This window comes from Nerophis lumbriciformis, linkage group LG11, assembly GCF_033978685.3.
Source record: "Nerophis lumbriciformis linkage group LG11, RoL_Nlum_v2.1, whole genome shotgun sequence".
Taxonomy (NCBI): Eukaryota; Metazoa; Chordata; class Actinopteri; order Syngnathiformes; family Syngnathidae; genus Nerophis; species Nerophis lumbriciformis.
This window is the reverse complement of record NC_084558.2, coordinates 32,150,771-32,166,568: the sequence shown is the minus strand read 5'-3', so window position 1 is coordinate 32,166,568 and position 15,798 is coordinate 32,150,771. Positions and strand designations below refer to the sequence as shown.

General features: G+C 41.7%; 1 protein-coding gene across 1 annotated transcript in view; it reads right to left on the bottom strand.

The window, feature by feature from the left end:
• LOC133610479 (uncharacterized) overlaps window positions 1-15,798 on the bottom strand; it is a 45,822-nt gene that overhangs the window by 5,345 nt on the left and 24,679 nt on the right. The window contains exon 4 of the mRNA XM_061966791.2: window positions 10,434-10,600. Coding sequence (XP_061822775.1) covers window positions 10,434-10,600 — 167 coding nt within the window. The remainder of the gene's footprint in view (window positions 1-10,433; window positions 10,601-15,798) is intronic.

Sequence of the window (15,798 nt, the reverse complement as noted above, 5' to 3'; positions counted from 1 at the left end):
CTTGTTATACAATATACATCTTCTGCTTGAACACGTACGTGACAGCAAGGCATACTTTGTCAACAGCCACACAGGTTACACTGACGGGACTATATAAAACAACTTTAACACTCTTACTAATTGTTCTGCCCTCACTATATGTGTTGAGGTTGTACAGCTTGGCAGACAGCTAACAACCAATCCAGGACATTCTAATAAAGTTCCAAAGCAGATGAATCCATTTAGGCTCTTTATTGTTGTTGATCTTGCTTTGTCTTGTACTGGGCTTTTATTTTATTATTATTTTGTAAAAAGACTTATCTTTTCCAAGGCTTGTAAGAGTTAACACAACTCGTCTACTTCTCATTGTTTTATGAACTGGGCTAACATTGTGAACCGCCGGAAGTGACCAAACTAATGACGCGCAACATTTCCCATCGCCACAAGGTGTCAGTGATAGTCCACAATCAAACGGGCATAACACTCCCCGCTTGGTATAATGTTTTATACCACTATACAGTCTCTTTACGAAGGAGCAACACGACCTCTGAAACAGGTCTAGTGTAGATTCTTGGAGTACCTTGTCGGATGATCTTGACGTCTACTTTTCTTACTTTGTTGTCATGGCTGTTGATAGACTTGACGATGAGTCCAGTGGGCCTTTCATTTCTTCTCACCTGGCCGTCTTTCAGTAGTACTAGGTCTCCAACTTGCAGGTTAGGCCTTTCTGCATACCATTTTCTCCTAGGTTGTATGGTTGACAGGTATTCTTGTTTCCATCGCTTCCAGAATCTATCAGAGAGAAGTTGGACTTGCCGCCATTGTTTTGAGTGGATGTCTTTCACGATGAAGTCTCCTGGCGGTGCAGATATGACGTCTCTCTTCTGCATATGATAAAGGGATGAACGTCGCTTTGATGCTTGTTCCCGATTGTTTGAGAGGTGGTGACGAGGTGATCGAAAGGGTAACGGGGCAACCCAAGTATTTAACTCATCTTTGTATAGTTCTTTGTTCATAATGTGAAGAAATGCTTGATCATCAGGAGACAAACCTGGTTTATCGTCATTCTTAGCTTTTTGAAAGACTTGGCTGCCGAGGTTGTCCATCTCCTCCAGATGTTTGGGGGGTTGCAGACCATGGCACGGATTAGGGCTGCTGAACTTTTCACTGACACGGATGGTGTTAGAACATGGACTTAGAAATGTTTCTCGTTCATTGTGTGGCAGATTATTCCTGAAGACATTGATGTTTTCTGGCTTATCAGCTCCTTCAAGACATACTTCCCCGACTATGACCCACCCTAGGTCAAGACGTTGTGCATAAGGTGCCTCGTCAGGTCCATTGTACTGCTCCCTTACTTTATGCACTCGGATAATATCTCTTCCGAGTAAAATCAAAATTGCTGCATTGGGGTCAACTGCTGGTATCTTTCCTTCCAGTGGAGCTAGATGAGGATGATGCTGAATAATCTCTGGTGATGGGATCGCCGATCTGTCATCGGGCATCATGTCGCATTCTATAAGTGTGGGGAGAGGTACTGTGGTTTGCATGTCCAATGACTCTATAATGAAGTTGCATGCACGTCTTCCTGCTGTCTCCATTACCCCAGAACATGTTCTCAGTGTGTATGGTGCTGAATCTGATTTGATGCCGAAGAGATTGAAGAAATCTGTATTAGCAAGGGATCGGTTACTTTGCTCATCCAGGACTGCATACATTTTGACAGCTTTCTCTCTTTGGCCAGCAGGGTATGCTCTGACTAAACACATTTTGGAACAGGATCTTGAAGTCACTGAATTGCCACAGATCTCAGTACACTTTGACGTCACTGATGGGATGAGATCTTTATTATTCTCCCCGCTTTGATCTTCCTTCACTGGGAAGTTCTCTGTTGTTGGTGGTGGACCAGGGTGAAGCGCTGTGATGTGCCTAGTGCTGTCACACTCTTTACATTGCACGGCTTTTTCACAATCCTTCGCCATGTGTCTCGTAGATGCGCACCATCGATAACAGATGTGTTGCTCTTTCAGATAAGCCTTTCTTTCTTCGAGTGGTTTGTTTCGGAAGCCATGGCATTTACGTAGAGGGTGAGGCTTATTGTGGATGGGACATATTTTATCTGGGTCTTCAAAGGTATTTTCTTGGAAGTTGTATTTAGCTTCAGGTACTGTCGCCACTTCAGTTTTCTTGATGGACATTGGTGTCCTGTAATTCGGTTGAAGTCGTTCTTGTCTAGCATTAGTTATGTTACCACTGGTGACACATGCAAAGCTGGGATCATTGCGGATCCTAGCTTCTTCCATAATGAAGTTCACAAAGAAGTGAAATGGTGGATAAGCCACCTTTTTGTCCCTTTTGTATGCTGAGCCTGCACTAACCCATTTTTCTTGGAGACGATATGGTAGCTTGATCAGGATGGGACTAATGCCATGAGCTGTGTCAAGATGAAGAAGACCGGGTAAGAGTTCATTTGACTTTGCTGCGTCCAACTCAAGAAGGAGGTCCCCGAACTCTCTCAGTCTTTGGTTGTCTGTGTTTGAGATATGTGGGAAGTTCTCAAGTTTTTTAAGTAAAGCATGCTCAATTATTTCAGGTGCACCGTATGACTCCTCTAGCCTCTGCCACACCATTTCGACCCCAGCTTCTGCATTGTGTATGTACACGGCTCTTAATCTCTTAGCTTGTTCTGCTGATTGAGGTCCAAGCCATTTAGCCAGCATATCCAATTCCTCACGTGCACTGAGATATAGGTCCCTTGTGGAGCCGATGAATGATGCCTTCCAGGCCCAGTAATTTTGTGGTTGGTCATCAAACTTGAGAAGACCAGAGCTAACCATCTCTTTACGCATTAGGTATTTGGCCAGGTCTGATGCACCACGATTGTCGAAGGAAGTTGGAAAAGTGATGAGGCTGGGTATGGTGGAATGATTTTTGATATGAAGAATCTATCCTTTGAGTTGCATCATTCCTTGTGAAGGTGTCTTTTGATGGACTTGCAGTAATACGAAGCGATGGAGTCCCCACGTCTCCCCGATGTGGTTGTTTGTGGTGCTGGACAGGTAGGTAATTGGGCACATGGTTCTTAACGTCATCCATCTCTTGTTTATTAGCCGTTGTGTTGACCTTAACATCTTCATCGTTGTCCATTGTCTGCTGGTGCGCTGAGGAAGAGGTCAGTATTGGTTGATTTAAAGAATGGAGTGAGTGTTGGCCATGAGATGCCTCTGACAATTGCTCCACAAACTCTTTAGTGCGTTCTACTGGGCTTAGCACTGGCATATTAAAATCAAATTGGCTTTTTTGGATATCACTTTCTTCTTGAGCTGATACGTCTAACACATGTGCTTCAGCTGCTGCTGCTTCAGCGGCTTTTGCTGATTTTAACAGGAGCAGATTAGCTTGTATTTCTGCTTGCTGTTTTAACATTTCTGCTTCTTTTTGTGCAAAGGAAAGTTTAACATGTGCACTTTCTGCTTTAGCACGCGCTTTTGCAGCAGCAACGCTCACTGACGTCATCCGACTTGAGTGAGATGAATGTGACGATCTTGAACTTCTTTCATGTTCGCTTACGTCTTCTTTTGAATGCTCCATGGTGTGCTGTTTACCACTGGATGTTGAAGAGAATGCTGCGTTATGTCTCTGTGAAGCCCGCTGTGCTTTCAGTCTTTTTACTGTTCTGCCCTCACTATATGTGTTGAGGTTGTACAGCTTGGCAGACAGCTAACAACCAATCCAGGACATTCTAATAAAGTTCCAAAGCAGATGAATCCATTTAGGCTCTTTATTGTTGTTGATCTTGCTTTGTCTTGTACTGGGCTTTTATTTTATTATTATTTTGTAAAAAGACTTATCTTTTCCAAGGCTTGTAAGAGTTAACACAACTCGTCTACTTCTCATTGTTTTATGAACTGGGCTAACATCGTGAACCGGAAGTGACCAAACTAATGACGCGCAACATTTCCCATCGCCACAAGGTGTCAGTGATAGTCCACAATCAAACGGGCATAACACTAATAATGCGCCACACTTTGAACCAAAACCAAACAAGAATGACAAACACATTTCGGGAGAACATCTGCACCTTAACACAACATAAACACAACAGAACAAACACCCAGAATCCTATGCAGCCCTGACTCTTCCGGGCTACATTATACGCCCCTGCTACCACCAAACCCCGCCCCCCACCCCCACCCCGCTCCCTCACACATCAACCCCCCCCCTCTGTGCGTCGGTTGAGGTGGGCGGGGTTTGGTAGGGGGTGTATATTGTATCCCGGAAAAGTTAGGGCTGCATGGGATTCTGGGTATTTGTTTTGTTGTGTTTATGTTGTGTTACTGTGCAGATGTTCTCCCGAAATGTGTTTGTCATTCTTGTTTGGTGTGGGTTCACAGTGTGGCGCATTATTAGTAAGAGTGTTATAGTTTTTCTTATACCGTCAGTGTAACCTGTGTGGTTGTTGACCAAGTATGCTTTGCTGTCACCTACGTGAGCAAGCGGAAACACCATACAACGTGTGGCTGATCAGGCACGCTGGTTGTAGTGGGTGCTATATGCTGTACCATCACGGCACGCATGACGCTGACAAGCGCCATTCATTTAAAACCCGCGTGCCGCACCAGCTTTCAAATTCCATATAAAAGTGGGGGCAGCGTGTCTGAGACCCCTAGTTAATACATAGCACAAAGCAAAAAAAAAAAGTTTTTGTGCTGTGCTAATTCATTTAAAATTTCAAAAAAAATTTGCGGGTCCCATCGTTTTCTATAATTTGCGAAACTGGTCAAAATGGCTCTTTGACTGGTAAAGGTTGCCGACCCCTGCCCTAGACTAAAGTTTTCACGTGCAGCAGCGTCAAAGTGGGGGGTAAGCTGTGGATTGTGGATGTTGTACCGGGGCCCCAAGCTCAAGAGGACCTGTGGGCTTTTGTAATGTTTAAAGATTTTTTTTCTGTCATTTAAATATGTAAGTTACAAAAAAAATGTATATTGAATTAATATAGCAAGTTCAATAATAAGGTTGCTTGAATCAAATTCAGAATGCTTAAGACTACCTTTTCCACTGGTTGAAAATACAAGTTGATTGGTAACTTGTTAGGTACAAATTTTTTTACTAGAGGTAAAGTTGATTTTTTTACCATCTAAATCAATTTTTAGATGCATCGCAATTCGGACATGGATGATTATAAAAATCGATTAGTAAACGTTGATAATCTATTTATTTATTTTAAATAAAGTAATGCAGGCAGTTCTAAAATTAAGCTGACTGCAGCGAGCCACCTCACAGAGATCCGACCAGCTCCTTTATTTTAGGGTACTTATGTTCCAGTTTTGCACACATTTCCATTAATTAAGTAAATGTGATAATTAATTTAACTGTTTCTTATTACAAATGCACTGGGTTTTTTTTAACGCTTATTTAGTGAAACAAAAAGAAATGTAAAACTACATCAATATATATAAATTATAGATGCATCAATAATTGATTTTTAATCGAATTGGTGCCCAAAATTCCCACCTCTAAATTTTACTAGTTACACTTTTAAAGATGAACCTTGTTCATAAAAGTTGGTTCTTCCACTTGGATAGCAGCATTTACATTATCTTTGAACATTTAACTCAACACGGCCGTCATCAAAGCTCTCCTTTAAGAATTCAAACACAGCACCAGCATTTTGAAACAAGGCGAGGTGATAGGCGAAACATTTAAATATAATAAATCTATCTCGGCAGCATAGGAAAAGTTTTTGCACAAGTTTAACTCTTGCATATAAGCCCATAACTGTGGTGCATTCAAAGACCCTTAATTAAATTTACAAACAGAGGTGTCACTAGTTTTTAAATACAGGGTTGAAAGTTAACTCCCACGAGGCGCATAAAAAATAATATGAACATAATAATTATAATGTATTATTATTTGTATTATGATTATATTATTTGCTATACTCTTAGGTAGGCTAGAGAAAAAAACCTGACAGATTTATAATCATATTTTAGTGAATAATGGCAGGTTATATGATTATTTAATATCACATTCACGTCATGTAATATTGAATTTGTTAGTTTTTTTGTTAAAAAAAAAACTTAAAATCAAATTATTCACGGGGTTTATCTAGATCAGTGGTTCTTAACCTGGGTTCGATCGAACCCTAGGGGTTCGGTGAGTCGGCCTCAGGGGTTCGGCGGAGGTCAAAACACACCCGACTCATCGTGTAAATACAAACTTCTCCCTATCGGTGTATTACGGATACGGCAACCGCTGACTGATTTGCAGGTGTGTAATTTGTTGTGAGTTTATGCACTATGTTGTTTTTTTTGTTTGAACAAGGTGATGTTCATGCACGGTTCATTTTATGCACCAGTAAAAAAAAAAACATGGAAACACTTTAGTATGGGGAACATATTCACCATTAATTAGTTGCTTATTAACATGCAAATTAATAAGATATTGACTCTTAACTAGTCATTATTAAGTACTTATTAATGCCTTATTCTGCATGGTCTTATTATAACCCTAACCCTGACCCTAACCCATACTTGCCAACCCTCCCGATTTTCCCGGGAGACTCACGAATTTCAGTGCCCCTCCCGTAAATCTCCCGGGGCAACCATTCTCCCGATTTCCACCCGGACAACAATATTGGGGGCGTGCCTTAAAGGCACTGTCTTTAGCGTACTCTACAATCTGTCTTCACGTCCGCTGTTCCTCCAAACAAACAGCGTGCCGGCCCAGTCACACAATATTTGCGGCTTTTACAAACACTTAAGTGAATGCAAAGCATACTTGATCAACAGCCATACAGGTCACACTGATGGTGGCCGTATAAACAACTTAAACACTGTTGCAAATATGCGCCACACTGTAAACCCACACCAAACAAGAATGACAAAACACATTTCGGGAGAACATCCGCACCGTAACACAACATAAACACAACAGAACAAATACCCAGAACCCCTTGCAGCACTAACTCTTCCGGGACGCTACAATATGCACCCCCCACTCCCCCATCTCTCGAATTCGGAGGTCTCAAGGTTGGCAAGTATGTCCTAACCCCATACTTGCCAACCTTGAGACCTCCGATTTCGGGGGGTGGGGGTGGGGGGGGGCGTGGTTAAGAGGGGAGGAGTATATTTACAGCTAGAATTCCCCAAGTCAAGTATTTCATATATATATATATATATATATATATATATATATATATACACACACACACAGGTAAAAACCAGTAAATTAGAATATTTTGAAAAACTTGATTTATTTCAGTAATTGCATTCAAAAGGTGTAACTTGTACATTATATTTATTCATTGCACACAGACTGATGCATTCAAATGTTTATTTCATTTAATTTTGATGATTTGAAGTGGCAACAAATGAAAATCCAAAATTCCGTGTGTCACAAAATTAGAATATTGTGTAAGGCTAATACAAAAAAGGGATTTTTAGAAATGTTGGCCAACTGAAAAGTATGAAAATGAAAAATATGAGCATGTACAATACTCAATACTTGGTTGGAGCTCCTTTTGCCTCAATTACTGCGTTAATGCGGCGTGGCATGGAGTCGATGAGTTTCTGGCACTGCTCAGGTGTTATGAGAGCCCAGGCACGGGTAGATTTTGCGCTGTGTGCAGGCGCCAAGTCCTGTTGGAACTTGAAATCTCCATCTCCATAGAGCAGGTCAGCAGCAGGAAGCATGAAGTGCTCTAAAACTTGCTGGTAGACGGCTGCGTTGACCCTGGATCTCAGGAAACAGAGTGGACCGACACCAGCTGGACTGCTGCTGAGTGGTCCAAAGTCATGTTTTCTGACGAAAGCAAATTTTGCATTTCCTTTGGAAATCGAGGTCCCAGAGTCTGGAGGAAGACAGGAGAGGCACAGGATCCACGTTGCCTGAAGTCTAGTGTAAAGTTTCCACCATCAGTGATGGTTTGGGGTGCCATGTCATCTGCTGGTGTCGGTCCACTCTGTTTCCTGAGATCCAGGGTCAACGCAGCCGTCTACCAGCAAGTTTTAGAGCACTTCATGCTTCCTGCTGCTGACCTGCTCTATGGAGATGGAGATTTCAAGTTCCAACAGGACTTGGCGCCTGCACACAGCGCAAAATCTACCCGTGCCTGGTTTACGGACCATGGTATTTCTGTTCTAAATTGGCCCGCCAACTCCCCTGACCTTAGCCCCATAGGAAATCTGTGGGGTATTGTGAAAAGGAAGATGCAGAATGCCAGACCCAAAAACGCAGAAGAGTTGAAGGCCACTATCAGAGCAACCTGGGCTCTCATAACACCTGAGCAGTGCCAGAAACTCATCGACTCCATGCCACGCCGCATTAACGCAGTAATTGAGGCAAAAGGAGCTCCAACCAAGTATTGAGTATTGTACATGCTCATATTTTTCATTTTCATACTTTTCAGTTGGCCAACATTTCTAAAAATCCCTTTTTTGTATTAGCCTTAAGTAATATTCTAATTTTGTGACACACGGAATTTTGGATTTTCATTTGTTGCCACTTCAAATCATCTAAATTAAATGAAATAAACATTTGAATGCATCAGTCTGTGTGCAATGAATAAATATAATGTACAAGTTACACCTTTTGAATGCAATTACTGAAATAAATCAAGTTTTTCAAAATATTCTAATTTACTGGCTTTTACCTGTGTGTGTGTGTGTGTGTGTGTGTGTGTGTGTGTGTGTGTGTGTGTGTGTGTGTGTGTGTGTGTGTGTGTGTGTGTGTGTGTGTGTGTGTGTGTGTGTGTGTGTGTGTGTGTGTGTGTGTGTGTGTGTGTGTGTGTGTGTGTGTGTGTGTGTGTGTGTATGTATATATATATATATATATATATATATATATATATATATATATATATATATATATAAGAAATACTTGACTACTTGACTTTCAGTGAATTCTAGCTATATATATATATATATATATATATATATATATATATATAAAAGAAATACTTGAATTTCAGTGTTCATTTATTTACACATATACACACATATAACACTCATCTACTCATTGTTGAGTTAAGGGTTGAATTGTCCTTGTTCTATTCTCTGTCACTATTTTTCTAACCATGCTGAACACCCTCTCTGATGATGCATTCTGCTTCGTCTCCTTGTTGTGTGCGCAGTTGTGCACTGCACTCTCTAAAAGCCCTAGATGTTAATGTCACATATGCATGTACAGTAGATGGCAGTATTGTCCTGTTTAAGAGTGTCACAACATTGCTGTTTACAGCAGACAAACTGCTTTATGGTAGACGAAAACGTGACTGCTGTTGTTGTGTGTTGTTGCCGTGCTGGGAGGACGTTAATGAAACTGCCTAACAATAAACCTGGAGGGGGCGTGGCCTCCAGCTCCGCCTGAATTTCGGGAGATTTTCGGGAGAAAATTTGTCCCGGGAGGTTTTCGGGAGAGGCGCTGAATTTCGGGAGTCTCCCGGAAAATCCGTGAGGGTTGGCAAGTATGCCTAACCCTAACCAAATAACTCTAAATTAAGTCTCTTTATTACTTAGAATATGTTCCCCAAGTGTCCAAATAACTCTAAATTAAGTCTTTATTACTTAGAATATGTTCCCTTAGTGTCCAAATAACTCTAAATTAAGTCTTTATTACTTAGAACATGTTCCCCTAGTGTCCAAATAACTCTAAATTAAGTCTTTATTACTTAGAATATGTTCCCCCAGTGTCCAAATAACTCTAAATTAAGTCTTTGTTACTTAGAATACCGGTATGTTCCCCATACTAAAGTGTTACCAAAAACATATAACTTTGTTTTGAATTTGAAAAAAAATAAAAATAAAATCACTAAAGAAGGGTTCGATGAATGCGCATATGAAACTGGTGGGGTTCGGTACCTCCAATAAGGTTAAGAACCACTGATCTAGATATGTAAGTCCAACCTTTAAAAAGTCAAAAAATCAAATTAAGGTTTTTAAAAGTGTTATAAAATCTGTTTTCAAACAAATCCATGCAACAATTAGTAAACATATTGTGTTTGGGGTGGAATGTGGGGCCCTTTAGGAATCTTGTGTATGGGGCCCCAGAATTTGGTGTTACGACACTCTTCACGTGATTTGGTTTACGACAAAAAAATGTGTCAAAAGATTGCCTTGGTTTTAATACTATCTGGGTTATCGTACAGGCACACATTGCGCCAAACAAACGAGTCCGTTTGAATCGAGTGCCCAAACAAAGAATCCCAAGCATTGGTGACTCAGTGTCTGTGCTTTTTTTTGTTTTTTTTGTTTTAAATGTATTTAGTAGGTCGGCTAAAAAAGCCACATGGAGCCAAAGAAAGGCGAGTTACAGCACTTTGATAAACATATAGGTTATTTCTTTTTTTTTAAACAATGATTTGTTTTTTGTATTCATCTGACCTTTTCAAAAGGATTCCTGCCCAAAACCAAGGTACCGCTGTAGCTAGATTTAACATAAAAATGGGGTTGTACCTCCCGGGGGGAACCGGGTTGGATGTAGGTTGCGCAGATGTCCTTTGCCCTCCTTTGCAGACTGAAGCTAGTGGACGAGTGTCGGTACTGCTCACAGGCCAGATAAAACTGCAGATTCTCTTCACTGAACTCTGTGCGAAGGAATGCTGCAAACACTGCAACCCCAGCTGAGAGGAAGAAGAAAAAGTGATGAGAACACAGCAACGCTCACATTCTGCGTTTTTTGAAATGAGTATTGAGTGGGGATGTTTCCGATCAGGGTTTTATTCTGCCGATTAGGAAAAATCGTACTCAAGTAAGAGTACCGTTACTGTTTTGAATAATATGACCTTAAGTAAAAAGTAGTCATCAAAATAATTGAGTAAAAGTAAATATTCCGTGAAAAATGGAGTAACTTGTGAGTAACTTCTGATTTATTTAGTAGCTATTTTTTTGCCACCTGCTCAGTGGCCTTGTGGTTAGAGTGTCCACCCTGAGATCGGTAGGTTGTGAGTTCAAACCCCGGCCGAGTCACACCAAAGACTATAAAAATGGGACCCATTACCTCCCTGCTTGGCACTCAGCATCAAGGGTTGGAATTGGGGGTTAAATCACCAAAATGATTCCCGAGCGCGGCCACCGCTGCTCCTCACCTCCCACCTACTCAGTGGCCTAGTGGTTAGAGTGTCCGCCCTGAGATCGGTAGGTTGTGAGTTCAAACCCCGGCCGAGTCATACCAAAGACTATAAAAATGGGACCCATTACCTCCCTGCTTGGCACTCAGCATCAAGGGTTGGAATTGGGGGTTAAATCACCAAAAATTATTCCCGGGCGCTGCCACCGCTGCTGCTCACTTGGGTGATCAAGGGTGATGGGTCAAATGCAGAGAATAATTTCGCCACACCTAGTGTGTGTGTGACAATCATTGGCACTTTAACTTGAACTTTAATGGGGTGGAATAAGGGGATCTGTCAAATGCAGAGGGTAATTCACCACACCTAGTGTGTGTTTAGTTACTATCAGTGGTACTTTAACTTTTTTTAAAGGTTCTTAGACATGTGTAAAACATACAATTCATATACAATTTATTGCAGTATATTTTCTTAGAGGCTGAAATGTGAACATTTCTACTGACACAGATGACAGCACATAATGTTTGAAAGTAATCATTGAAGATTTGTGCTGCTTTGTCTGACGTCATGTCAAGACATTTTCACAGCTACATGTAAAATTTTAGTTTCCATGCTTTTATTATACACTAGGGGGCGATCGTGGTCATTTCAGCTTGTTTAGCTACGAATTGGAAATACAGTAGAAGAGAATACTCCATGGTAATAAGCTAGCGCTGGTATCTTTCCAGCTTCGGATGTAACAGATTACAAATGTCCACTGCTATTTGGTGCTGTTGGTAAAGTTTAGTGTGTTTAAATGACTCTTGTGGTTATTAGGATCATCAGAGACATACAAAAAGATACATTTTTAGTCAACTAAATGGCCCTAGGGTGTAAATGTGAATGTTTGTCTGTCTATCTTCCTCGTCTCCGGCGGGCCGATCCAGGGCGCCGCCCTCATCGCCAGCCTGGTCGCCACGGCGACCTCCAGCTGGCTCCCCGCACAAGCGGCCATCAGGCGCCCGCACGCGGTTCGCTCAGTGGACAGTCCATAGACGCCCTTTGCGCAAACAGCAGCGACGCCCAGGTCTTGGTCGTATGACCTGTGATGGCCCGCCTCGCCTGCTGCAGCGGCGTTCCACTCGCCACCGCCACTTGACTTGTCCCCGGTAGTTTCGGGGACACTTGGCCTGGCGACCCACAACCAAGTCCTCCCTCCGCCCTCCCACTAATCCAGACCTGGGCAAATTAAGGCCCGGGGGCCACATGTGGCCCGTTTAGCTTTTCAATCTGGCCCGCCGGACATTCCAAAATATTTTTTTTAGATCTTTAAGATGGAAACCGTAGCCACCATAATGATGTGCAGTGATGTTTTCAAATGACCGTAAGTCTTGAACTATACAAAGTATTTCAATGGTTGGAATCTCCGCTTTTGTATGATATACTAGTTACTATAGTAATCTAAGTCACAGCAACTCAGACGAGGCACCAAGCAGTGTGGGTGGGGAGCGTTTCCACAGAGTGTTTCCAGAGCGGCCAGCCTGAAATGCGGGTGTCAGGGACAGACGCGGAAGGAGATTTTTACAACAAAGTTCTAAACCTTAGTGATATATCTGATATATCAGATTGTAGGTGGGTTTTTTTACCCTTCGTGTTTATATTTCGCTGTGTTTGTTGCAAATATGTCAATCAAGAGGGGGTGTGACGTTCGTATGTTGTCAATATTCAGTGTTTTATCATTCATAGTTAATATTGTAAATCCATCCATCCATCCATCTTCTTCCGCTTATCTGAGGTTGGGTTGCGGGGCAGCAGCCTAAGCAGAGAAGCCCAGACTTCCCTCTCCCCAGCCACTTGGTCCAGCTCCTCTCGGGGGATCCCGAGTCGTTCCCAGGCCAGCCGGGAGACATAGTCATCCCAACGTGTCCTGGGTCTTCCCCGTGGCCTTCTACCGGTCGGACGTGCCCGAAACACCACCCTAGGGAGGCGTTCGGGTGGCATCCTGTACAGATGCCCGAACCACCTCATCTGGCTCCTCTCCATGTGGAGGAGCAGCGGCTTTAGATTGAGTTCCTCCCGGATGACAGAGCTTCTCACCCTATCTCTAAGGGAGAGCCCCGCCATCCGGCGGAGGAAACTCATTTCGGCCGCTTGTACCCGTGATCTTGTCCTTTCGGTCATAACCCAAAGCTCATGACCATAGGTGAGGATGGGAATGTAGATCGACCGGTAAATTGAGAGTTTTGCCTTCCGGCTCAGCTCCTTCTTCACCACAACGGATCGATACAGCGTCCGCATTACTGAAGACGCCGCACCGATCCGCCTGTCGATCTCACGATCCACTCTTCCCTCACTTGTGAACAAGACTCCGAGGTACTTGAACTCCTCCACTTGGGGCAAGATCTCCTCCCCAACCCAGAGATGGCACTCCACCATTTTCCGGGCGAGAACCATGGACTCGGACTTGGAGGTGCTGATTCCCATCCCAGTCGCTTCACACTCGGCTGCGAACCGATCCAGTGAGAGCTGAAGATCCTGGCCGGATGAAGCCATCAGGACCACATCATCTGCAAAAAGCAGAGACCTAATCCTGCAGCCACTTGACTGCGCCGAGAAATTCTGTCCATAAAAGTTATGAACAGAATCGGTGACTAAGGGCAGCCTTGGCGGAGTCCAACCCTCACTGGAAACATGTCCGACTTACTGCCGGCAATGCGGACCAAGCTGACACTATTGACTATCTGACATATTGTAAATCCCACATTCTTTAATGTCATGTCCAGTCTGGGTGTGTCTCATTCAGTACAAAAATTCTAAATTCCATTCCGTATTTCAAGGCGTTTTTAGCATTCAATCAGACATTATTGTGAGGTTTTGTATCAGTGTTCCTAAAAATCAGATATACCGGCCCCCAGACACTTTTTTTTCACTAAATTTGGCCCCCCGAGTAAAAATAATTTTCCAGGCCTGCACTAAGATGATTACTGTTTTATTTTCCTATATTCAAACACAGTGTTACTGTTCAAACTGTGTGTAATTTTACAGTGGCCAAAATAATTAAATATACTTGTTAAATAAAACCTCTGATTTGTTTTTAATTAATATTTAGACCTACTGTATTGTAATGTTGGTCATTATGGTGGTACTTGGAGAGCCAAGTGTTTTCTGAGGTGGTACTTACTTGGTGAAAAAAGTTTGAGAGCCATTGTTCTATTGTAATGTTTTCCATACAATATTTCTTATACGAAAGATTTTTCTTTTTAAAAAGCAAGTTAAATGTTAATTGAATTCATTTAAAATCTCATTTCAATGGTCCACAATGTTAGCAAAACTAGTTTTCCGAGGTACAAGCTGCATCACAGAACTAATTAAACTTGTATTCAAATCCTTTTTACATTTTTAATAGATGAACAGTTTGAAAAGAAAATAGTGAACACGTGCATTATTTGATGTGTAATGTTATGTAGTCTGCTTTTGTATTGTCAGTTGTTTACAAACTATAGCACGTTTTAATCAGATTCATGGGGACGGAACATTTAATATGGCACAAAGGTGTACCAATTTCACATTAAAAGAGGGGGTTAAAAAGTGTACTTGATGCATAGTTGTTTTTTTTAGGTTTTTTATTGTGCATTATGTGGTCTAATGACAAAAGTACCAGTGTAAACACCAATAAGAGAATTGCAATAACTTTTTATGTTTTACTTTTGGTCGGGACCAGCGTACCAAACAATTCTGATACGGTCTGTTTTCAGAGGGTTGAGTCGGAGCTCGCCCTGGTTGTTTTGAAATTGTTGATACTGACTGTGTCAGATTCTAGACAAACCGGAAATCACCCTCAAAGAGAGACCCAAGAGACATACCTCATCTAGCTTGCAGGATTAAAAATGTTGCATGCCAGAAAGCTTGAACAAGTTTTAGGTGACAAGGCTTTTAGACAGACCGTGTTACAGCAGCCATTTATAACTGCTCGTGTTTACTATCAATTCTATTCATAGACGCCCGTTCAGGGGAAGTCCTGCAGTTCGTCTGACTTTACTGCAAGGCACACAGTAAACAATGACGTCAGCAACCCTAGTAGTCTGATAAAAATGCCGGAAGCTGGAACGGATTTACCCTGCTTGGCTGCTAAAACATTTGCCAGGTAGAAGTTGAAAGGTTGCCAATGGCAACAAGCTACCCTGGATACTTAAAGGGGAACTACACTTTTTTGAGAATGTTACCTATCATTCCTTATATAAGAATCCTCATGTTTTTTATGCATTCTAAGTCCTAAAATATGGCAAGTATCAGGTGGCTACCAATGCAGAGGTGTCCATAATTTTTCCATTAAGGGCTGCACACTGAAAAATGAAAGCATTCGGGGTCATTTTGATATTTTTAATTTTCTAAACCAATGCAGTATATATTGTAACCCTTGGAGGGTCTCAGTCATTAAACTGTTAAAAATATGTCATATTAATATTTGTTCACTTAACACTTAAATCAACATCAGATCTATCCGTTGACATAAAGTTGAAATGTTTCTTATGTTTTATGCCCTTTTTTTGCTAACTAAACCCCTGTTTTATAATGGCAAAAACACAAAATATGCAATATTTTCATCAAAAAATGTGAAGTAATGGAGCTTTCAATGGGTAAATAATTCATGAAAACTTTGATTTTAATTCATCATTTATTTATTTATATTTATTTTTTATTTGTTGTTTGTTTCTTCACTCGGGCTGCGCCCCGGGCTGATGTAACAGTTAGTTGGGGGGCGCATAATAAATGAA